This window comes from Desmodus rotundus, chromosome 2 (genome assembly GCF_022682495.2).
Source record: "Desmodus rotundus isolate HL8 chromosome 2, HLdesRot8A.1, whole genome shotgun sequence".
Lineage (NCBI taxonomy): Eukaryota > Metazoa > Chordata > Mammalia > Chiroptera > Phyllostomidae > Desmodus > Desmodus rotundus.
In genome coordinates this window covers 131,626,712-131,652,320 of record NC_071388.1, presented here as the reverse complement: position 1 = coordinate 131,652,320, position 25,609 = coordinate 131,626,712, and the positions used below count along the sequence as shown (strand labels likewise).

General features: G+C 35.0%; 1 protein-coding gene across 1 annotated transcript in view; it reads left to right on the top strand.

The window, feature by feature from the left end:
- The window catches only part of LRP1B (LDL receptor related protein 1B), a 1,720,016-nt gene that overhangs the window by 1,413,398 nt on the left and 281,009 nt on the right, over nucleotides 1-25,609 (top strand). The window contains exons 46-47 of the mRNA XM_053919407.2: nucleotides 22,957-23,149; nucleotides 24,000-24,125. Of these exons, the coding sequence (XP_053775382.1) occupies nucleotides 22,957-23,149; nucleotides 24,000-24,125 (319 nt within the window). The remainder of the gene's footprint in view (nucleotides 1-22,956; nucleotides 23,150-23,999; nucleotides 24,126-25,609) is intronic.

The following is a 25,609-nucleotide window of genomic DNA, read 5'->3' as shown; positions in this document are numbered from 1 at the left end:
AAATTTATTGAGGAAAGCGTTTTTTGTTTAGAGTATTTGTTGAATATTCTGAGGTAATCTATTTATTAGGGGGGAAACAGACAATAATTTCATTCTGTTTTATTTTTATTTCTGTTCTGTGTGTGTCATTGCTGTTGTTCCAATGGCTGTAACGACAGCATGTTGACAGGGGTGAAGACAGAGTGGTCATAGCCTTTCTCTCTGCAGTTACCCTGTGAGTGTTAATCATTTCTTGGAAGGAATCTGCTACCCTAATGACAGAAAAGTTTTCCAAAAGAGATGCTGTTTATGTTCCTAGAAATTGCAATTGCTGATATTTCTTACTTCTGACATTCTTTTAGAAACTTTATCCAAAGTTTCTAAAAACACTTGAATTTAACAATGCAATTTTTTTAAATTTAAAAATCAACATCAGTCCTGGCTCTGTTGATTAAGTGCTGGCCTGCGAACCAAAAGGTCGCCAGTTCAATTCCCAGTCAGGACACATGCCTGGGTTGCGGGCCAGGTCCCCAGTGGGGGAGCACGTGAGAGGCAAACCACATATTGATGTATCTCTCCCTCTCTTTCTCCCTCCCTTGCCCTCTGTCCAAAAATAAAATCTTATGAAAAAATCAACATCAACATGAGCAGGCCCTAAAATTTGATTGAACCAGAATTTTTGCACCATTAACTGTAGTAATCCAATATTATGTCACAGATTAGGAAACTGAAGCACAGAAAGGCTACATTAATGTCTAATGTTCTATGTCTAATATCTAATGCCAATTATAGTTCCCAACTCTATTAGAGCTAATGTCCCCTTCATTCAATAAAAAATTGTGTCATATCCTCATTCTTATTCTAAAATGAAAATGTCATTACATCTATCTTTATAAATTTTCAAAATTCAATTTAATACCCAAATTATAATAAAAATAAATATATAAAATAATTTATAATAAAAATTGGATATATACCAATATGTAAAGGCACAGCAATTTGGGAGAGAACATTAGGAATTAATCCAGTGCCTTCTCTTGTGCACAGACTCATCACACGTGGGATAGCTCCGGAGGCAGGCTCACGTCAGGCGTGCCGTACTGGATAGTCACACGCTGACAGTAGTGCTGTCTGGGGTGATGTGGTTACCAAAACTAGTAATAAGTTCTTCATAATGTTCTCAACAAAATAAGTTATTCCTCAACTTATGTAGAAGTTTCATTCCCTGAAAAATAAGAACTGTATAGTAAATCTATGTAGAACAATATTCCTGTGCGTATATATGAATTAATCTCTAGATTTAGATCATTATAAATAGGTTTTACATTTGTGACTCTCTTGTAGGACACTTGAAACTGAGGCTGAGTCTCAGACAGTTCATGACACACAGCTGCTCTGTGCATTGCAGGACTTCTAAATGCTTGGTTCCCGACTTCTTAATTTCCTAGCCAAACACCGTCCCTACCCCTTGCAATCAAACAAAAGGACCACAAAATGTTTCTAAAACTCAGAGAAGGGAGGTGACTGCTTCCAGTGCGCACCTGTCATAATGTGACTTGATTTACTAGAGCCCAAAACATTGTAACAATTATCTTCTATCTAAGAGAAATAAAGATTGTGGAAATAAGGTGGTGGACTGTATTGTCTACATTTTATCATCTGTAGCTATGATGTATACATGTTATAACAGAGTGAATACAATAAAGTTTATATTCCAGCATGACAATGTTAAGTACAGGGGCCTGAGTGAGAATAAAACAGAAGTAAAAGTAATATGAGATTGGTGTGAAATAAAATTGTTTTAATTTCTGACTTTGGAGACAAGAGATGCATGATTTTCAGGAATTAATTTAATATTTTTGAAATGCAATTTCCACATTTTGATTTAGGCTTAAAATTACCTTCCAAATCTAACCTTCTATCACTCTACCATAGGTTATGTGAAACTGAACTACAGCAGACCCTGGGCCCATATTTTTATACATTAGTATGCTGAATATGATAATGCCACACCTTTGTTATTTTAATCACGTACACATTCTTAGCAGCAGACCAGAACATTCTGTTTTCAAGAGCGGTATGATGTGGCAGAAATGAACAAGGTTAGGTTGTGCAGATAAGCATGAAATTGAAACTTGAGTTCTTCACATATGAGGTCTGTCCAGAAAAAGTCCAGCATTGTTAATATAACCAGAACAGTTTGCACGGCCTCAATGTAACATGCCAGCCAAGGAGAGTTGACTAAAATATGCATGCGTGAACAATGACAACTTTACTGTATTAGTCAGCACGGGCGGTAGGTCCCATTGAATGATCATGTGCACTGTGTGGCCATCACATTCAAAATCGCTGTGTAGGCAGAGCAACAAATCTGCATTAAATTCTACACTAAGCTTGAACATTCCTCTGTGGAAACCACTCAGATGATTCTAAAGGCCGCAGCTATAGGCAACTGGGGATTGACAGCTTCATCACAACAACACACCCACTCATGCATCACATCTCCTACAGAGTTGTTTGGAGAAACATCAAATCACCCAGGTAACTCGACCCCACTACAGCTCAGATTTGGTGCCCTGTGACTTTTGGCTTTTCCCAAAACTAAAATCACTTTTGAAAGGGAAGAGATTTCAGACCATCAATGAGATTGAAGGAAATATGACAAGACAGTTGATGGTGATTGGGGGAACTGTGTGAGGTCCCAAGGTGCCTACTTTGAAGGGGACTAAGGTGTCATTGTTCTATGTACAATGTTTCTCGTATCTTGTATCTTCGTCAGTAAATGTCTGTATTTTTCATAGTACATGACTGGATACTTTCTGAACATACCTCAATGTTTAATAAACTTGGGCCATTTAAAAAAATCTTTCCATGTCTTAGTTGTTTTTTAAATGTAAATTAGGACTAGTAGTTTCTGTCTATTAGTGGGCATTTTCAGAAGTTAAAATAGCTATTATATGCAACCTGATACCTGGCACTATTTAGTAACAAATGCTAAATCTTATAAAACTACCCTTAAATAAAGAAAGTTTAAAAATAAACCAAACTAAAAATTTTGTAACCACATTTACTACACACATATACATTTGTATAAACATACATTATATTAACTAGAAGAAATCATAAATTACCTCACCATCTCTTCTATAGAATTACTAACATGTAAAGTAACAGAATTTGTTTTTTATCTTTGTATCTTCAACATCAAGTAGTCCATAGTCCCATCCACTGCAGCATTCAGCAAATACTTTCTGTAGCAATGAGTAAATGTAAATGGATGGGTAAATTAAAAAAGAAATTATAAGATTTTTTCTCTGAATAAAACTAAAAAGAAAACAGCAGTTAAAAAAAAAAAAAGACTGAATTAAAGCTTAGTGATTTTGAAGGCCTCAGTGATTCAAGGTAACTTTCTGGAGTCTGTACAACTGATATTCCTATTTGCTGAGATAAGAACGCTATTGCAGTAGTGTTGATGCTGTTTATTTCTAACACAATCTCTTTGATTTAAGTCCACATACATTTCAGTGATGGTTCAGCTTGGTTAGTCGTGCAAATTAAAGTGTTACGGATGCTGGGCTCTCAAGAGAGAAGTGTTCCTGGAGAAGAATAACGGTCAGCATCCAGGGCAACTGGTGTACTCACCCAGAAAATAACTGGTGTCCTTTCAGAATGTGATACTGATACTGATAGATTGATTTAATATTTCTTGGAAGCTTTCAATTTTTTAGAATCAGCCAGAATTTCCAAAAGACCAGCCACCACCTGCCCCCCAAGACTCATTGTAGAAGTTTATATCCAAAGATGAAAAGAGCAGATAGGTAAGGAAAGCCATTCTGCACACAACACGTACCCTCACGCACTGCGCGCACACACGCTCGCAAACACAAGGTAGCACGTGCGTTTCAAATCAGTTTTGCTTATGAAGTCTCACATTTAAACTCAGGAAATCCTGAATCTCCTTACATGAATTTTTATCTTCTCTGAATTCCTGATTGGTTTTTGTATTGTTCTGTCACTGATTGTATTGTATTTCTTATTAGTTTCACATGAACAGAAACCAATGTGAATTTAAGTTTCAGACAATATCTAGAATGTTCTTTCATGTTTGACACTTGAACACATGTAGATGCCAGAAAATGGATTCAAATTGATTAGTTATTATTTAAGCTATGTAAAAATGATTTAACTGGTTTACAATAAAAGCTCATGTACAGTACATCTCTAAATAACAAAAGAATAAGTTTATTCCTGAACTTTCCAGCAGCCTAGATATTAGGGACAACCTATTTATAGAATATTTTTATTTAGTTGAGGGGAACAAACCTGTTTAACAGGAAAAAAGATGTTTCTATGGTCCTAATATTTAAAAGGCTACTGTAACAAGATAGTTTATTTAGATAAGTAGTTTTGAGAGCATATAAAAGCTAGTGAAAATCAAAATGCTGAATAATATCTACTAGCACATACTAACAAATCACCAAAAGAAATATGGTTAGCCACTAATTTATAAAATAGATTCAATAATATTAATTAGGTGTTTAAAATATTAAAAGGAAAAGTTGATATTTAAAAATAAATGAAGTTAGTGAGATACATGAGCAGAGTTACTGCATGATTATTAAAGATCAAAAAATAATAAGTCAAAGTGGAGGTAAATGTGAATAATGTTAACTGATGTTATATATTGCAAGTAAAACTGAATAGATACATTCATGAAAGGAAGACCTGTCAAAAACGAGCAGTCCTAAAGATCGGGGCTAATGTTTCCACCAAGATTCAAATATAACCCTATGACCACTAATGTAGCAGCTGCAAATTTGTATAATCAGTTGTTTACCTGCCAAAATGATAATTCCAGACATGGAGAACTAAAGTATCCCGTTGTTTACTTCCAGGATTTGGAGATGGAGCTGAGCACAGTGAGGAAAGGGGGTCAAATCACATCACCTGGTTCTATGGGCAGAATCAGAAAGCTGGGCCTAATCAACTGGCCAGATATTCTACCTCTAGGGGTGCTGAATGGTGGTAGAGACATTAAAGGGCCTGGTAGTCGAATGAAAAATAAATATCCCAGAAATGTTGCCTTGGGCAGGAAAAAGAACTTACTTGTTTTAGTTTGGCAACAATATATTTGAAGATGTAGAATGCTTTCTCAATACCAAATGCAGATTAGAATCTCCTGGGGAGTTTTTTCTTAATGTTGATGACGCCTGAGCCCCACCCAAGAGCAATTTAAATCAATATTCCTGACTAAGGCATGAGTTTCAATTTTAAAGCTCCCAGTTTATTTTTGTGCATATTCAAAGTTGGGATTTACTATTATATTATAAACATAAATAAGAGTTTACACAGGGTATGATCAATACCAGGTCTGTCCAGAAAGTATCCAGTCACACACTATGAAAAATACAGACATTTATTGAAGAAGATACAAGAGATACAAGATACAAGATACAATATTGTACATAGGACAATGACACCTCAGTCCCTTCAAAGTAGGCATGTTGGGACCTCACTGGTTCTCCCAATCACCATCAGCTGTCCCATTGTGTTTTCTTGAATCTCATTGATGGTCGAAGGGAGAGACTGTATGAAGAAGCATGCTACGTAGCTAGCAACTTCTCTTTATCAATTTCAGTGGATTGCTTTAACTCCTGAGATATCTTCAGAGAGGCCACTGCAATTACACTTTAGGGCTGTTCAAGGCAAACAGTGGCAAGGAAAGGAGACAAATACTTCTGTTGGCCCTTGTCTGTCGGTCACAATTTGATTCAGGAGTCATTAAGTTCCCATCATCTTAGGCAGTGGCCAGAGGCTCCAGGCACAGGCCTAAAGGAAGGGCACTGTGCCCACATGAATATTCACCACGTTAACTGGAAAAAATAAATTGGTCATGAGTTCTAGAGCCAGGTGTGGCTGAGGGTACTTGAGGTGTTATGCAAGGCAAGTCTAACACAACAGTTTTTAAGTGACAAAAGCTTGAAATATATTGCCTTCCCAAGGACTACTCATTCAGGACCAGGGACAGTGACAAACTGGGTTTATTCTGGCCCTCCAAAAATGTACAAGTTTTTATAACAATACTTTGTATGTTTCAGCTGCTTCATAAAAGTTTTTTAATAATAGCTGCCCTTCAGTGGATGATTAACGGTTTTATTTTGCATTTAACATAATTATCACCAAAGTAGCTATTATTATTATTGTAATTTGCCAGTGAAGTAGTTGATGTGATGAAAGATTAGCTAATTTGAGGTCGGAAATCAAAGCACATTCCTGAGACACAATGGCCCAAGTTCTTCCCTCAGCAACATGCCATCTTATCAGGACTTGATCTGTATAAAAATGAATGTCCTCATATATCTGCTACCTTTTTCCCCAAAGTTTTGTTTTTTTGTTTTTTTTTAATTAGAAAATCATTAACATTTTTAGTGTATTTTAAATGTGTTGATCTTATTTTGGGGATATGGGTTGCATAAAAAAAGTGTTTCTCAAACTTTAAAGTGCATTCAAATAAACTTAAGATTATTAAAATGAAGATTCCAGTATAGGTCTGGTTTGGAACCAAGATTATTCCTAAAACGTTTCCATACTTTTAGCAGCAACAGTGTAAATATTATGACTGCAAAATGTTTTACTGAATTATTGATACCTGCAATATATAATTCAAGTATTAATTCACTCCTCAAACATTACATGGCAGAGTTCCTTGAAATATATTAAAAAATTTTAAATCCTGGAGTTTCTGGAGAGGGAAATAGTGACTTTGGTATGCGGGCAGATAGAGAATGGCCATGGAGAACGGGGTTTGACAACAAATCACCTTATGTTATCAAACAGGCCCAGCTTTATGAGACAGATTTAATGAATGAAGTAATATTTACCTAGCTCAATAAATATTTATTCAGTGAAAGAAGGACTTAATTACCAATGATCACTATAGAATAAGTCGGTAAAATACTTCACCTGTTAAACTAATGACAAAAGTTTTTGAAATTTAAGGATTAAAATATTTAAAAATGATTTACTCAAGAAAGATCCTATGCACTCCCTAGAACCACCATGCTGGTGAAATATTATAATAGGGAAACCACCAATTATGGAAAATAAAAATACATATAACTCCCTCATTTAGTATAGATCAAATTTATTATTTTGCCTATAAGGGGAATAGAAGTAAAAAGAAAATGCTTAAATAAGCAAATTAATCATCATTATAAAGCAGTAATATTTAAGACTTGTTTAGTTTTTAACTTATGTGAACAAATATAGTAAATAAAATGTTAGAACTTTTAATAATGTTATCTTGGTTTAAATGCCTAGAGTCACTTAGAAAATTATGCAAAACTTTCAATTCCGACTTCATAACCTCCCACTCTATCTTCTTACATCAAACGCAAACAAAGGAAATAAATAAAGGCGATGATGCAAGGTTCATGCCTTAAGTCAGTTCCTGGAGGCCTCGCCCTGCTGATATACTGCTGTAATAAATTACATAGCGAGCCGGTTCTTTTGAGTTATTATTGCAATGGGTCATGAGCGTGATGACTCACATAAACATATGTCCCATAGACAGCTGGGCTTCCCAATGTTTTACTTCTCTATCTTCATTTTCAAGTGCTTAGTTTAGAAAGGAAGAAAATAAATTGGCAAATATGGGAGGATATCTCTGAAGCAGCCCCCCATATAGACCCTTAGGTAATAACTTTTAAATTGAGATATTCCAGTGCTCTTCTTGCTTCCAGTCCATCCCAAAGGACTGTTTAAAAAAGATTTAATAAAACATTAACTCACATGAATTAGATTTTGTAAATTCAGGATATAGTTTTTTTTCTTGAGTAAATACATAATAACAGACTTCATCTGCATTTCCTTATTCTTTCTCTGAGCTATTACAAGCTATCACAAAAATCAGAATTATAGACATTTATAATTAAAATAATTACCTAATAGGATGCTATGCCCCTAAGTTATAAAGAAAAACATTTATTCTGTCATGAGTCTAATCATTTTTTGTAGGATTTATGCTGAGGTGTAAATGATCTCTTTTGGAAGCAAAAGAATCAGATGAGTAAGTAATATGATTGAAATGCAACTATTGAGGTAAATGTTTGTCTAAAACTGAACTGGTCTAAACCACTGTCAGTCCCCCCAGCGGTTATCCACTTCTTGAGTCCCTATTATATTATAGATCCAAAATATTATGATGTAAAATACCACAATTAACCTCAATCATAATAAAGGATGGTGTAATAGGTGTCTTAGTTAACACTTACTTGGAGAATTTTGGAGCAGCAAGTGGGAAGGATTTGTTTAGTAGGAATGGATGGTCTTAGAAGCTGATCTTAGAATGTAAATGGTGAAAAAAAATGTTCTGGATGTTTGACCTCAAGAGTGACTTGATTCTGACAGTCTTGCATATTTAGGTGGTATGGTTATATTTTATGAAACTACACTCATGCAAATTTGAGTAGCCACCCTCTGGAAATGGAGCACTTCCTTCTGATAACAATGTTGAATTGGTTTACATGCTTCCTTGTTTTGTTTCTCTGCCTCAGATCTTCACAAAGAAAGTAAAAGTTTTCCCAAAAGGAGTAGGAAAGAAAGTCTTGGGAATGAATGCATTTTCTGGAAAATTTACAGTGCAATTGTTTAGTGGAGCAAAGGTTAGAGTTAGGAATTGTGCCCTAAACATTGGAGCTAGCGCTATTAGTACAAATACTCAAGTGACCACAACCATGGGTTCCATGGCTTTTAAATCCTGAATTATAAGATGATGTAGCATTTCCCTGGATCATTTGCAACATACAAAGTGTGGAGACTTGAAAGTTTACACATTTTGTTGGCTTAACAGAGAGACTGCATTTCAAGAGATCAAGAGTACCAATTTCAAGTCTTGTTCATATTTGTTAAGCCTTTTCTCATGTCCCCTTCCTGCTATGCTGAACCTACTCTTTCATCTTTTTAGTATTTTCTTTTGGATATTTTTTTCCCTTTAGTGTTCCCTCTCCTTTCTTCTTGATAGTTACACAGAATACTTAAAGTAAAAAATTATTAAATATTTGGACTAAACATAACGTATACTCAAACATGAGAAGTTATGGTATGGTTAACATAGATGCAGTTAATCTGTTGGAAAACATACCTGAATCAAAAATACAAAATCATACACATATACTCACATACGAACATGCATGCATTGATTTACTTAAATCAACTATGACCATATGGACAACTCACACCTGAGACATTATGAAGCTTTATATCTGCTTAGAAAGAGTTAGCATTTAGTTTTGATAATACAGCTATTGGAGTCAGAAGGGTTCTTAGTGATTATTCAGACAAGACTTGTAATTTGCAAGAAATAGTTGCAGAAATAGTCCCTGCCTCTATACCCTAAAATCTATATACTTAGTTTTGGACTTTTTATTTTCCTTGAGAGGATCAACAATGTTCTTGTTATGAAAACATCCCAAGGACAAATACATCGCTTGTCAGCCCACAGCCAAGCATCAGTGCTAAGGTGAAAAGGTGAGGGTTAAGTTACTGTGTGACACTGTGATAACCACCAAAGTTACTTAGAGGAAGTTGTATTTTTTTAATGTACAAGCTATGACCTAATAATCTACGAATGTTTTATTTTTACTATCTATCTAATGTCTTAAATGTATTCATTGAGAAATATTGTTAATTTACTTATTCTGTTTTGTTTTTTCTTTTTAATTTTTTAACTTTAATTTTTCCATCTCCATTTATTCCCCCCTACTCTCCTCTGCCTCCTCCCACACTGACCCCCCACAATCACCACATTGTTGTCCAGGTCCATGAGTTCTTTCTTATTTTTTTCTTTTGTGTAAAGAAAAGAAAAACTCCCTCTTCTTCCCCAGATATGCTTCCCCACACCCCACCCCAAGCTTAAGATCTCTGTTAACGTTTGTGTGATATTAAAACTACCACATAGTTATCCAAACTCAGTTAAAATTTTTGTTATCTAACATGAATGCCACAAGGTAATTTATATGCTGAATAGCTCGGAGCATGTCCTTGAACAATTGTAACTGCTTATTTTTTGTCATCTTTTGGGCAGCTTCCAAATTGTAATGTTTAATGATTCAACTTAAATTAATTAAAATAAATCCTTGTGGGAAAACATAATACCTGCTTGGTACAAGGGAGCTGCTTATATTACCTTTATCTACACAGAAGTTATTCATAATTCATTGACATCTTCTTGTTACTAAGTTATGCTGTGTTTTTAACTAAGCAAATGAAAAAATACAACTTTGTGTTCATACCATTTATGCTCTAGTGAGTAGAATGGTGAAAAAGCTGATGTTAACTTATGGAAATAGCCAAATGAGGTTTAAACAGTTAACTAAAGTACAAGAGCAATTTGAGGATATATAATAGTGTTACTTCAAACAGTATGTATCCAAACTTTCATCTTTAATATGAATTTTATTAGTTTGAAATGCAGAGCAAATGACACTGAAGAAAAAGAAATAAGACTTGTGGCAACGTTAAATTAGAGCAGGGCATAGCGTTGTATAAAGTATTTGAATGTCGCTCTAGCCCTCCCATTCCACTGTTCGTAGGTTCAGTTATCTGCAGCCAGCCAGAGCCTGGCATTATTAAAAGGGAAATTCCAGAAACCAATGATTCAGCAAATGATTTGTATGTTTTAAACTGTGTGCCATCATGAATAGTCTGATAAACTCTCATGCCATCTTGCTTTGTCCCAGACTGTGAATCATCCCTCTGTCCAGACCACCCCTGACTACCAGCAACTCAGTAGGCTTTGGGTGGTCGTATTGACTGTCTCTTATTCAAGTAATCCTGATTGTGTTGTTCTCATTTATTTTATTATTAGTTATTATTAATTACTTACTGTGCTTATTTTATACATTAAATTAAACTTTATTAAATTTAAACGGTATGTATGTATATACATATAGAAAAATACATAGATTATGTAGGGTTTGGTATTTTCTGCAGTTCCTGCCATCCACTGAGGGTCTTGGAACCTATTTGCCTCCAGAAATGGAGGGACTGAAGTATATACATTTAAAGTCCTTAATTAAATCAATCACAGGACAGGAAATAAAATGTATCACTCTTTGAAATATAGATAAATGCATATTAACATCTAGAGAGAGTAAAGCATTGAATTTTAAAATAACTACCAAAATGGTAATCATTCCCTTTACTGCCACATTTTTCCTTTTTCTATTACAAAAGATCTCATTTATAGACCATAAGAGGCATTAGTAGTAAATCTGTTTAAAAATGAGTAACAATTATTTTCAGTTTAATCTAACCTTGGGCTAAATGCTTCAAGTGTGAGAATTTGCTAGACCAACAGCTTCTGAGGTGAAATGTCTGCTTCAAAAAATCACAGGAATAAGAACTTGTCAATTCGCTTATCATTTAATAGCAGTTGGTTAACAAGGTAGCCAAAGAATGTATGAACATAGCCCATGGACAGAGATAACAGTGTGGTGAAGGTTGAAGGGGGATGGCTGGGTGAATGTGAGCAAAAGGGGGCTCTATGAGGGACATCAATAATAGTGTCAAAACAATTTTTAAAGGTAATGTTATATATTTACATTTAAAAAAAGGATGGCTTCCCAACAACACACTGACTTAGAAGTAGTTGACTTAATGGCTTCAGGTAAATACCATTGTCCTTTGTTTTCTTAAGGGCAAGTTCGCCATGATTGAGAGATATGCTTCTCACTGTCTACCCTTTCTTCCGAGGAGGGAGGGACCGTTATCAAACCTGAAAATACCCTACTTGGAACAGAACAAGAACTCAGTGGATTCTATAATTTTTATTTAGATATTTAAACAAATTTGACTCAAGATTATTTTCCTTCATTTGCAAATGTTAGGTGATTTGTGCTTCTTGTTCTTGTTTTGCAAAACCTTAAATCTTCTTATCTCAAGAAAAATACTCTGTAACTGATTGGGTCAGAAACACTGAGAAGTGATTATCTTAGTAAAGACACTAATACTGATTATTATTTTTAACTTAATTTAAAGTTTATTTACTTTTTGTTATACTTTTTAAAAAATGTGCAGAATTTTATTTTAAAATTGAATTTCTTTAAAAGTAAATATACTCTGGGAGAATTAAAACAAACAAACAAAAACAGAAATAAGTAAACTCTTCCCATATAGTGTGGCATGTACTAAGTTGACATCATTTTATCATTTTCTGAGATTACTAATTTAAAAAAATATATATGTATTTTAAGGGTAAAAGGAATTATTACTGCTATTGTTACAAAATAGAAGGTTCTTACATTCTCATTTTTAAGTATTTTATTATTACATGACAAATTATGCTGTGGGTCATAGTATAGGTCTTAAAATTTTTGTTCAGAAAAATAGATATCTATAAAACAATTTTCTTATAAGGTATATTAATTGTATTGTCACAGAAAAGAGACTGGGACCGAGCAAGCTTGCCCCAGCATGGTCTGGGATGTGTGGGTTCTTGACTCCATGCAATAAAGATTTCACAACATGAGCCTAGGTGATTCTGAGAGTAAGTCTATTAAAGCTAGGGGCAGTGAAACAAAGGAAGGGCTTAACACGATATAGGCAAAATCACAGCAACAGGAGTGAGCCTAGGGGAAACTGCCTTGGCCCTTTGGAAATGGGAAAGTTGAGTCTAGGCAAGGATGCCTTTTAGAAAGAAAGTCACAGAAGCAGAAGTGAGCCACCTGAGCTGCATGGACTCAAGAAACAAGTTACAGAGGCAAAGGGAGAGTCTTTGGAGGCAGGTTCAGGGATGAGCTGCTGCTGCCTACTGCCTCTCTGGTTGCAAATCTCCCGGGAACCCTAGTGCTTAGGAGAAGGAAAGCAAAGATACAAACTGGAGGAGAGAAGGGGGGAAGGTTCCGGCATGCTCAAGAGAGACCACATGTACTTGGTCCTTTGTCTTAAGGGTTTTTAACTGTTTTCTAAAGGCAGGAACTTTAGAGGAGATCTTAGGGGAGGATCTCAATAGAATATTTATCAGTTTTCCAAGTGTGTCCTTTAATATGCTGATTCACCAAAATGAGTATATAGAGGGGTCAGGGTCATTTTCAGGTACATTGCACCTTCAAAGAATGTCACCTAAGAGGGAACAAGACCCAGGAGGGTCTGCCCTTGCCAGTTCTGGAATGTGTAAACCATTTGCCTCTAAGTGTCCCTGGTTAGGAATGAAAGAATCTTGAATTTTATAGCCAACTATAAATTGCTGCATTGTTTAATTGTATCTCAGTTTCTTCATTCCACTTGCCAAGGAATTTTCCTAGCTTCTTACAATCCTGCTTCAGTAACATTTGTTTCCATATAAGCAATCATGGTTGACTATAAATAATCTACGTGCATTCTATTTATGTGTAGACTCTCTCTCTCTCTCTCTCTCTCTCTCTCTCTCTCTCTCTCTCTCTCTATATATATATATATATATATATATAATCCATATCCATATCTATATCTATCCATCATCTATCTATCTACCATCTATCTATCTATCTATCTATCTATCTATCTATCTATCTATCTATAATGTATACAATGAAGCATTAGAAGAAAATAGGGGTGCGTTTGTCATATTTTTTTCTGGCTGCTTTTTTATTTATCTCCCTTAGATCCTGAGGTAAAATGTTTTCCTCTCAGTGACTCAGTTTGTTTCTCTACAAAATGAAACTCACGAATCCTAGAGCAATGCTATCTTTTTATACGGCAGGGAAAATATATCAATGTGTCCTGAATTACATGACTAGGTCTTTCAGGTAGCAATGTTTCTGAAACACTCACTATGACTGGTTTTAAGTTAGGCTGTAAAACCCAAGCGTGCTGCAGCTCTGTTCCCATTTGAAATACTTCTTCTGGTCTTGGACTACAAAGACGACTCTCGGAGTCCCTCTTTTTATCCTATTTAATTTTCGTTTTCAAATTCTCACTGCCAGTACATAAAAATTCAACTGTTCTTTCTATTCTCTGAACTTACTCAGCTCGCTTATTAGTTCTGCTAACTTTGTTTTTTGATTCCTTAGACTATTCTATATACACGAGCCTGGACCTGTGCCTTTCTTTGAATTGAAATCCAGATAATTTTCATATATTACAAATAACTAATATGTCTCTTAAATCTCTTTAATGTAGAGTTTCCTCCTGTCTGTTATTTGGGAGGCTTTGTAATTTTTTTCTGTTCTGAAGAACCAGGTCATTCATCTTGTAGAGTTTCAAAGTCTGGTTTACATAATTGCATACTATGCATTGCTCAGCACCTGCAGTTGCCCTTGTATAGCCCGCATTGTAGTTAGATCTATTGCAACCATCAAATGTATTGTTTTTTTAAAGTTGCTGCCTATGTTTTTAGTTCTTTAAAAACAAAAATTGTGTTTTACTCTTTTTTTTTTTTTGTAATAGAGATAGTATGGTGCAGTGGTTCAAACCAATGGCCCTGGCATTGGTTTTGGAACTGGAATCAATCCATGTCTTCACCATTCTCTTCTTTAAAAAACATATTTATTTAAATTTAGTTCATATACCATACAACCCACCCACTTAAATTGTATAATAAGATGGCTTTTTATGTATTTATAGTGTTTAAAGCCATTGTCACAATAAATTTTAGAATATATCCACTACACTAAAAAGAAACATTGTACTCCTTCACCATCAGTCCTCAACCTCCATTTCCCCATTGCTAGTCAAGCATAAATAAACTTGCTGTCTCTACAGATTTGTCTATTCTGGGTATTTCTTATAAATAGAATCATACAATATTTGGTCCTTTGTGATTAGCTTCTTTCATTTGCATAATGTTTCCAAGGTTCTGTAATGTCATAACATGAATTGGTACTTCATTTCTTTTTACTTACAAAGAATATTCGTCCCTATAGACATACCACACTTGAACAGAAGAACTAGTGAGCAAGGGGAATTTATCTGCTCACCAGTCATCGACTGCTGGGCATTTGTGTTGTTTCTACTTCTTTGCTATTATGGGCTACAATGAACATTCATGCACAAATTTTAGGGTGGGCATATGTTTTTATTTCTCTGTATCAAAGAATGGACTTGATGAATCACATAGAAACTATTTAACCATTTGAAGAATTAATCTACTGCTTGCCAATGGGGCTGTACCAATTCACTTTCTCACCCTTGCTCATCAGAGTTTTATTTCTCCACGTCCTTGACACTTGTTTTTCTTTTTTTTTGTCTTGTGTTTAGAGTCTTTCAAATATGTGTGAGGTAATATTTCATTGTGGCTTTGATTTGCCTTTTCTTGATAGTTGCCTACTTCATTCTTTCACTCAACAAATATTAAATGCCTAATATGTGCCAGATGCTCTGCTGTGCTTAGCATTCATCTGTGAACAAGACAGATGAGGATCCCTACCATCAGGGAGCTTAAGTTCTAACAGAAGATAGATAAAAAGCAGTCAACCTATCAGGTACAGAGTAGAGTAGCATAAGGAAATTGAGTGTGACACAGTAGATGGAGACAGTTTATACTACGGGATTCAAGAGAAGCCTCATTGAAAAAGTGATATTTAATCCAATTCTTGCAGAGGTGAGCTAACTGGCCATGGGGAAGATCCTCTTAGGTATAAAGAACAGCCTGTATGAAGACCTTATGTGTATGTTATACCATATTTTTGCCATGTATAATATGCTCCCGTGTACAGTGTACACCCACATTGTTGGCCCAGACTTTTAGGGAAAAAATCTTTCATTTTAATTTTTAATTCAATTTTTATTTATTTATACTTAGAAACAAAACCAATTATTGTATTCCAGGGTGTTATTTTGCATACAGATATTCTTATTGCTTTGTAGACTTACACTTTTAATGCACATGCATAAATAAAAGAATTAAACATTTATATAGATACAGAATTAGTAGTACCCATGTATAATGTGCATCCTTATGTTTCCCTAAAAAATTTGGGCAAAAAAGTATGCATTATATATGTCAAAATACAGTGTATGAGATACAATTGTAAGGCCACTGTGGCCAGAACAGAAGAACAAGTGAGCAAGGGGAATAGTATGTGCTAATTCCTGGGAGTTAACAGGGCGTCAGGTCAAACAAGGCACTACGGACCATTTTGAGCACTTTGAAGGATTTTGAAGATTAGATACAAGACATGTTTACATCCAGATATAAGAAGGATGTTACTTTTACTCACTTTCTTTTTACTTTTGTGTTCTTGTTAAATTTTTGTTTTGAATTTCTACTTTATCTAATAACCTTTATTGAATTAGATGTATTTTAAATTAGGAGAAATTTCTAACACATGTTTGTACATTTTAACAATTATACACAATCAAACCTGAGTGTGAAAAACATTTTGCAATTCTAAAAATGAACAGCATTTTATAAAAAAGGCCTTACCACTCAAGAAACTGATGACTGTATTTGTTTCTAAGGAAAAGGGTGTGAGATTGAAAGTTGGGAGTGGGAAGGGGTATGTGCAAAATTATTGTGATTGTTAAAAATACATTGAATTCAATTTGAATGTAAATTATGTTCCAGTGAATTTGATTGAAAAGATAACTATGTATAGTAAGGAAGATGTGTATATGAAAGTATATATAATCATGCAGCCAGATCATATAGTAGTTTTTACTATTTTTTTAACTTATGTCTTTTAATTTGTTTAGTAAAGCAGTTCCTTCCCATACAAAATACTGTCTGTTGGGAAATGCAGCTGCAACATGATCATCCAGCTGTCCTCAAGGAAGAAGAGCCTGAGAGCCCCAGCCAGGGCCAGAGCCTGAGAGAGAGCCAGCTCAGGAGCCAGAGAGCTTTCTCTGAGCCAGAGAGACAGCCCTCTTTTTATTTCCATTGGCTCTGGAGGCATTCAGGTTCTCAGCCAATCCTAGACTGCCCACAGTTGCCTAGGCAACCTTCTCCTAGGCCCCTGGCTATTTCTCCCCAGGGATCAGAGTTATCTTAATCAGACCTCTCTGTATCAAAACATCTCAATACCAAACAAATAATCCAATTAAAAAGAGGGAGGTTCCCTGAACAAATACTTCTTCAAAGAAGACCTACAAATGTCCAACAGATATAAGAACAGATGCTCAGCTTCACTATCTACTAGGAAAATGCAAGTCAAAACTAAATCAGAAATTTTGATGTTATAATTTTAATAACTGTAATCATATATAAATGCAAGATAACAATGTTAGAACCTTGTCAAATTCCAGTCAGGAGTGGTTATAATACTTCAGAAACATTACAGTTCATTTTCTCTCAACAGTCTTCTGTGTGACCTAGGGCATGCTCCGTCATCCCTCCTTCCTTGAAAAAGGAGCACAGCTAAGCCATTACTTTTACTCTTCCATATTACAGATTAGGAGACTGAGTCTCAAGAAGCCAAAAAGCATATCTAAGGGAAAACAGTGAGTCTTAGAATAGGGTTCTTTCTCCTGCTTATTTCAGAAATATCCTCCAGATCTTTTCTCAACCCTCCTCCACTTGTTCTTTTTTCCCCAACAGTCTTAGCTATGTGTTCAGCTGACTCCCTTGTCCTCTGACTCTTGGTTGTTTGGTCAACTGAGAGGTCAGAAGGAGAGAGTGTAAAATCAAAGTAATTCATTCTCTTATCTTCCTCTATGAAGGGTTTGCCTCTCTAAAAAGCCTGGTAACTCCTCTTACACTTTAGGCAGTCTTTAAAATGATTGCTGTGAATGTTGTTCTTTTCAATTCTGCTGGGTTCTAATGAGTTTGAGATATTTTATATTTGTTCTGCAAACTCACTCAGGCAAGATAAATACAGCTTTTTATTCTTAAATACTTCTCAATTTTAAATTGCTGATATACCACAAAACCAATTTCTCCAAGGCTAAAGCAAGCACAATTGTGTCCTTACAATCTGCAGTTGTGTCTTTGCTATCTGTAACACTTTGTCACGTCTGGCCATGGCAGGGGCCAAGTTGTCATTTCTCATAAACATCATTTACAATCTTATAAGTGAGGCAATCATCTGGGGTGGTTCAGAAGCCTTCTGTTTGCTTGCCTTTTACATTATTTGGTTTTACATTTAGCAACTGGGCATTGGAAATATGTTGTTTGGTTTCTAAAACTGAATATTTCTGTATTCCTTGATTAGTTCCAGTACTTCCAGTAATAAGGCATCAGTGAAGTTCCAAGATGGAAAACGCATGTGATTAGAGACTAAATTCTCGACGCATAACTTCCAGTCTATGTGCCGTCACCAATTTAATAGTCTATTTATGGGGGCACATGAGATTAAGTGACTATGTCAAGAAATGAATTTTCTAAATGAATGTGAATTATTATTTTGAAACAGGAAGCTATTTATAGGTTAAGGTGAAAGCGCTTTGAAATTATGCCATAACCGTGCATTACCATATCACACAATAGAGTGTAATTTATTATTACAAAGCTTTCCGCCCTGTAAATAGAGATGGTGGTTAGGCTTGCCAGGTGCAGTATTTGCAGTCTTTGTGAACTTATGATAAAAATATTTTAACATGGAGATGAGAAAGTGTGATTCAGTGGATTTCACTTTTCTGTTTCACATGGAACTCTAACCCGTGAAACGAGATGTCTGGGGTTCAGTTTGATTCCCTGTTGAACTTCTCGTACCCCATGAAAGCCTTATGCGCAATTGTAGACTGAGCTTAATGTTGCTTTATCCCCAAGTCTCTGCGTCAGCAGGAGTAGAGATGTAACCGGCTGGGCTACAAAAACCTCAGGACTCAGAAGCACACTTAAATTGTGGGTGTTGCTCAGCCCCTCCTTGGGCCTGGTTTGGAGAGCAAACCCAGGGCAGCTGCCAGCTCTCTGTAGTCTGTGCATTCGGAAAACTACTGAGGAATACGAAGGGCACTGAAACTACACCTGTTGAGAGTAAACAGCAAATGCACACTTATTGTAACCTATTCAGTGATCAAGTGGCACTGAATGCAATGTAGGCAAAATAGATTCGGTGACGGTAAAAATAGGTTTGTTCTGTCCCCTCCCACTCTTCTCCTTGCTGCTACTCAGCCTGCTTTTACCGTTTTTCTTCCCTTGTTCCCACATTACAGTCAGAAGCCATAATCAGTGAGATAGATAGACGGTAGTGGGTTTGCAGCATCTTAGCTGGTACCAGAAGTCCCACCAACTTACTTTTAAGTGAACACAATAGCGTACACTGACACTAATTTGTAAAAATACAAAAATAAATGCACATTCTTAATCCAAAGTGATGAGTAATTATATTGGTGTGGTAAGATTATAAATTTTCTATACTTTTCAGTATAATTCTTGCTCTTCAAAATCAATTTCCAAATCAGCAACATTGGCAACACCTGGAAAGCTTATTAGAAATAAATACTCTCAGGTTCTACTCCTGACCCAGTGAATCAGAATTGGAATTTTCACAAAATCTCAAAATGACGTGCATGCATATTAAAGTTTGAGAAAGATGGCTTTACATGATAGAAATTTCTTATATACAAAATAAAAATGCAGTGATTATTTATTTTTGTTTCATTTTTCTTTTTCCTCTGAGTGTTAATGAGAAATAATTGATATACAATACTGTATAAGTTTAAAGAATACAGCATGATGGTTTGATTTACATATAGGGTGGGGCAAAAGTAGGTTTACAGTTGTTTGCGTGGGAAATAACACAATAATTAATAACAATAATACAGGAATATTCCCTGGCTGGTATAGCTTAGGGATTGAGCGCAGGCCTGCAAACCAAAGGGATGCCAGTTCGATTCCCAGCCAGAGCACATGCCTGGGTTGCAGGCCAGGTCCCTAGTATGGGGCCTGAGAGAAGCAACCACACACTGATGTTTCTCTCCCTCTCTTTCTCCTTCCTTTCCCCTCTCTCTAAAAATAAATAAATAAAAATCTAAAAATAATCATAATAATAAAGTAATAAACTGTTTTTCATATTCTCAACTGTAAACCTATTTTTACACCACCTTGTATATTCCAAAATGATCATCATAATAGGGTCAGCTAACTTCCATTTTCTCATATAGACACAGTAGAAAGTAAAGAAAAGACGAATGATTTTTTGTGATAAGAACTCTTAGGATTAACTCTCAACAACTTTTCTATATATCACATGCAGTGTTAGCTATAGTCATCGTGTTCGCCATTATACCCCTGGTGCTTAGTTATCTACCTTATAACTGGAATTTTGTACCTTCGATTACCTTCCAGTGCCCCCATTCCCTCACTGTCTACCTCTGATAACCAAGTCTGATCTCTTTTTCTATGTGTTTGGGTATTTTTGTGTGTGTTTGTTTTAGGTTCCGTATTCAAAGGACATCATACAGTACTTGTTTTTCTCTAACTTTACTTAGCATGATGCCTTCACGGTCCATCCATGTTGTTGCCAATGGTAGCATGTCATTATTTACCTATATTTTATGGGCATTGTAAATAATGCTTATGAAACTGGGAGTGTTGATACCTTTTTGAGTTAGTGTTTTCATTTTCTTTGGCTATATTCCCAGACATGAAATGGCTGGATATTATGACAATTCAATTTTTCTCTGTAGTAACAAAATTTAACTAAATTAATTTAAATGCCTATTTAAATTTTTATTTATTTAAATTATTTTTCAATAACATAATACATACATTATTATAATAGTTTCAGGTATACGACATAGTGATTGGACATTTATATACCTCACAAAAGACTGGTACCCACCTGACACCACATATAGTCATTACATTATTGACTACATGCCCTATTCTGTAGCTCGTATCCTTGTGATTATTATTATAATTGACAGTTTGTACTTCTTAATCCTTTTCACCATTTTACTCATTCCTCCAACTCCCCATCGATTTGCCAGCCATCAATTTATTCTCTGTATCTATGAGTTTGTTTCTTTCTTGTTTGTTCATTTATTTATTCTGTTTTTCAAATTCCACATGTAAGTAACAGCATATTGTATTTGTCTTTCTCTGTCTGACTTATTTCACTTAGAATAATACCCTCTGGTTTCATCCATGATATTAAACTATACTACAAGGTTATGACTAATATTTTGTATAGTATGTGGCTTATCTTTTTATTGTCCTACTAGTGTCATTTGAAAAGTAAAAGTTTATATTTTGATTAAGTTCAATTTATCACTCTTTTTAATGGATCACATTTTTGGAGTCATTATGCTAAGAAATCTTTGCCAAACTAAACGTTGTAAAGATTTTCTCCCATGCTTTTGTTAGGAAGTTTTATAGCTTAAGATTTTATATTTAGGGCTATGATTTATTTCTAGTCAATGTTTGTATATGGATGGCAGTTTTATTGCATATGCATACTCAGTTGTTGAAGTACCATTTATTGAAAAAATCCTATTTGTTTCAATAACCTATGTACTTATGTCAAAAATTAGTTATCCATGTACATGTGGGCCTGTTTGTGAACTCTCTGTTCTATGTTACTGATGTAACTTCTCAATTGTTTCCAAAACCACATTGTATTAATAATTGCAAACTTATAATGTCTTGAAATAAGGTAGTGTTAGTTTTACAACTTCTTTTTTTGGTCATTGTGTTTGGTACTCTAGGTTTTTGTAATTCCACATAAAATTTGGATTAGTGTATCAATTTCTTGAAAATGGCCGTAGGACTTTTATTCAGATTAGATATAATTTATTAATCTGAAGAGAGATGACATCTTAACAATACTGAATCTTCAAAACCATATATATATATATATCATAACTATTTAGGATTTTGTTAATTTCTTTGAACAATGTTTTATCGTTTTCAGGTTCTTATAAATAATGTTTTTTTAAATATTTAATTTATTTATTGAGAGGGGAAGGGAGGGAGAAGGAGAGGGAGAGAGACATCAAGGTGTGGTTGCCTCTCAAGCTCCCCCGACTGCAGACCTGACCTGGCCTGCAACCCAGGCATGTGCCCTGACTGGGAATGGAACCAGAGACCCTCCTGTTCTCAGGCTGGCACTCAATCCACTAAGCCACACCAGCCAGGGCAATAATATTTTATGTTTATGTAATTACTAGGTATTTCATGTTGATGCTGTTGTAAAATTTTTAAATTTCAATTGTTTCTTACTACTGTATAGAAATTCTTATAGCAACCTTGCATCCTGCAATCTTACTAAATTTATTAGTTTAAACAGTTTTTTTTTTTTTTTTTTGGCAGGTTCTATTGACATTTATGCAGAGGATTATGTCACCTGAAAACAAATATAATTTGAAATCTTCCCCCTAGTCTGGCTACATTTATTTTTGTTTACTTTTTAAAATTATACTGGCTAGAAGCTCCAGGACAATGTTAATTAGAAATAGTAAGAGTGATTGTTTCTTTCTTGCTCCTAGATTTATTTCTGTTTTGCATTCTTTTTTTACAAATGGATATTAGATCCTATCAAATAATTTCTCTGCTTTTATTGAGATCTTCATATGAGTTTTCCTTTTTTGACTGTTAAAATGGTGAATTACACTGATAGACTTTTAAAATGCTAAATAATTCTGTATTCCTAGGATAAACCCCACTTGATCATTATGTATAATCTACTGTACTATTCTCATCCTTTATTTTTCATTTTAATGATTTTTCTTTATTTTTTGTTTTTTATTTCATTGATTTCTCTTCTAATATTTTTTTGTCTATTTGACTTTGGATTAAACTTATTTCTTCTGGTTTTTTAAAGTGAAAGCTGAGATCATTAATTAGTGACCTTTTTATCATCTCTTCTTGCATATTAGCTCAGTGGGAAATAGAAATACACTAAAATATTAACTAAAATATATTGTGAAAGATAAGGATAATGAATATATTTAAAATAACTCTAAAAAACATTATAATAGTACACTTAATAAATGCATTTTTCCTGAAGATTTCCTTTGATTAAATCCAACTAATCTTAATTCCTTTTTTTAAAGCAAAAATAGATGTGGCTATAGGCATAACTTTATCTTAAAAATATGTATTTTAATTTATTTCAGGTTATTGTCAAATCTGGGCCAGGGACTTTCCTCAGCTTGGCTGTTTATGACAATTACATCTTCTGGTCAGACTGGGGAAGAAGAGCTATCCTGCGTTCTAACAAGTACACAGGAGGAGACACAAAAGTCCTCCGTTCCGATATTCCACACCAGCCTATGGGAATCATAGCTGTTGCCAATGACACCAATAGCTGTAAGTTACAATAGAAAACAAATGTTTCTTAATTATATAATCTTTCAAAAATTTCTCTGTGTTTTATTTTTTTCACCACTATAAGCAAATTTATTGTGTCAATGGCACTGATACAGCTGGAGTTGCTCCTGTTGACGTTACACAATATTTCTCGCCTTCTACTTTCTGTCCAAACAGAAATGTCTACCTATTCGTCTCTACGTATTTTAGTGATATTTAGTTGGATTTTGTTTTGTTAAAGTTTCTAGAGATGAGTTTAGGATTTGACATTTCAATATTTTCAAATTATCTAAAAGATTTAAGGTAAAACTTCTGTGGTTCTTAATTTATCATGAGAAGCAATTCACTTTTAATTATTTGTTTCTGGAATTCTATTCTCCCTCACTCCACATATCTTTGAAAATTCAAATCAAATTGCTGCCTTGAAAATACTATATTACCTTGTGATAAGCAGCTTTGCGCCTGGGCTTCCATTTTTTTTAATCACTGGAATACCTATAAAATTGCTCTTTGTAGTATTGGTGTGGTTTCTGGTGGCTCTAGTTCATCCAGTGCTACGGTTCCTGGAGAAATGTGTTAGACCGTGTAGTCGTCTGGGTTACCTATTTTTCTAATGCTCTTTGGGATGTCTAGATTTTCAAAAGTCCTGAATCTTTCTTGTGTGGGGTGATTTCTTCGCTTTCTTTCTCCCTCCCTCCCTCACTTCCTCCCTCTTTCTCTCTCTCTCTCTCTTTCTTTCTTTCTTTCTGTTTAGAGATTGAGGCAGTCTCACAGTTTCCTGTTAATCTATGTCTAAATATAGAATAGGAATTCAATATAACGTATTACCAATAAGGCTTTCTCATTGCAGGTGAACTTTCCCCATGTGCTTTGTTGAATGGAGGTTGCCACGACCTGTGCCTTTTAACTCCTAATGGGAGAGTGAATTGTTCCTGCAGGGGAGATCGAATATTGCTAGATGACAACAGATGTGTGGGTAAGTAAAAAGATTCCAAATGTGAGATGACACATTGTTCAAAATGGTGCACGTGGACATCGGCTTTGCTTTACTATGTTCTTGAAGTTTTACTCTCCTCCAACATTAAAGGCCCAGTTGGCTTATCTGCGCATTCTTGAAAAAACCCAGTTCACTATACTTTGTAATAGCAACATGTGGTTGATAATGTTAACCAAAACAGCGACAAATGGTGTCACTGATTATGGACTGGAAGATATTGGGCTAGCTGGAGAAATACCTGTACACAGTGATCATCTGAAAACTTGGTAGGACTTTGAAAGTTCGATCAACAGCAAAATTAGTCAAAGCTAAAATAAACAAGTATACAGCCTGGGATCGTAGCCTTGTAGTAAAACCACTAATGGTCTGTCACTGTATGCAAATGAGAGACAATGGCTCCTGCAGCTTATTTGTAATCATTTCCAACTGTTAATTAAGACCGTGACATTGCAGCCTTGCATGATGTTTATACCTCCCAAAGGCATTAAAATCTTCAATTAGTACATACACGTATTAACAACTAAGTTTCAAAAACTTACTAAAATAAATAAGGGTTCGAGTGTCCAATGTTGCAAAAAAATGTTGGCCAGCAACATAAAAAAGGTTAATTTCTCTTTAATAATAAGATGTTCTGTGTATGAGGAAGATGGGAAAGAAGCATCTTATTGAAAATTGGTGGACTCTCTCTCAGAACATGTCACTTCTAACATTTTTTCTCCATTGATATCTTCATCTCACACCTTTTTATCTTAGAAATTCAGAAGAGCTGGATGTGTCTACATTATAAAAATAAGTATCAGAGGCTATAAGCATTTTTCATCTTTGTTTTTAGTCTTTTTTTTTCTTTTACCAAGAAGATCGTCTTACCTACTCTTTAATATAAGTACTTTGAAATCATTTTGTGTACCTTGGAAATTACTGTACCTAATACAAGAATTTAAACATATATTCTCACTTTACAAATTGGTAACACAACCCAAAAGGGCACCTCTTAGCAAAATCAGTGCAAGACTTTTATTTAAAGCTGCACCAAAGTAAATGGGAGAATGATGCAGTTGGTCAGGGAACTTTAACTGAAAATAGCCAAGTTCAATAATTCAGACCACAAATTCCCATATTTATTTATCATCTACCACTTCCCTGAATTGCTTAGGCAATTGCTTAAACTCTCTCTGTCATTTTGCCTTTGTGGTTTCAGCTGAAATGGTCTGGATCTGATGCCATCTGTAAGCCTGGAGTGTTAGCCGTGAATTAGAATCACTCATCTTTCTCTCACAGGTCACTACAGTAGCAAAGCCATGTCTGTGGTCAGAACAGCAAAGCTTATTTGTATACGGTGGATGTGTGTCCTTGCTACAAATAGATTAGATACATCTGTCTCTGCTAAGCCACCTGTTTCTGTTGAGAGGGAATGAATCAGACCAAAAACTATCGTTTTAAACAAGCATGGTTGTATTCACATG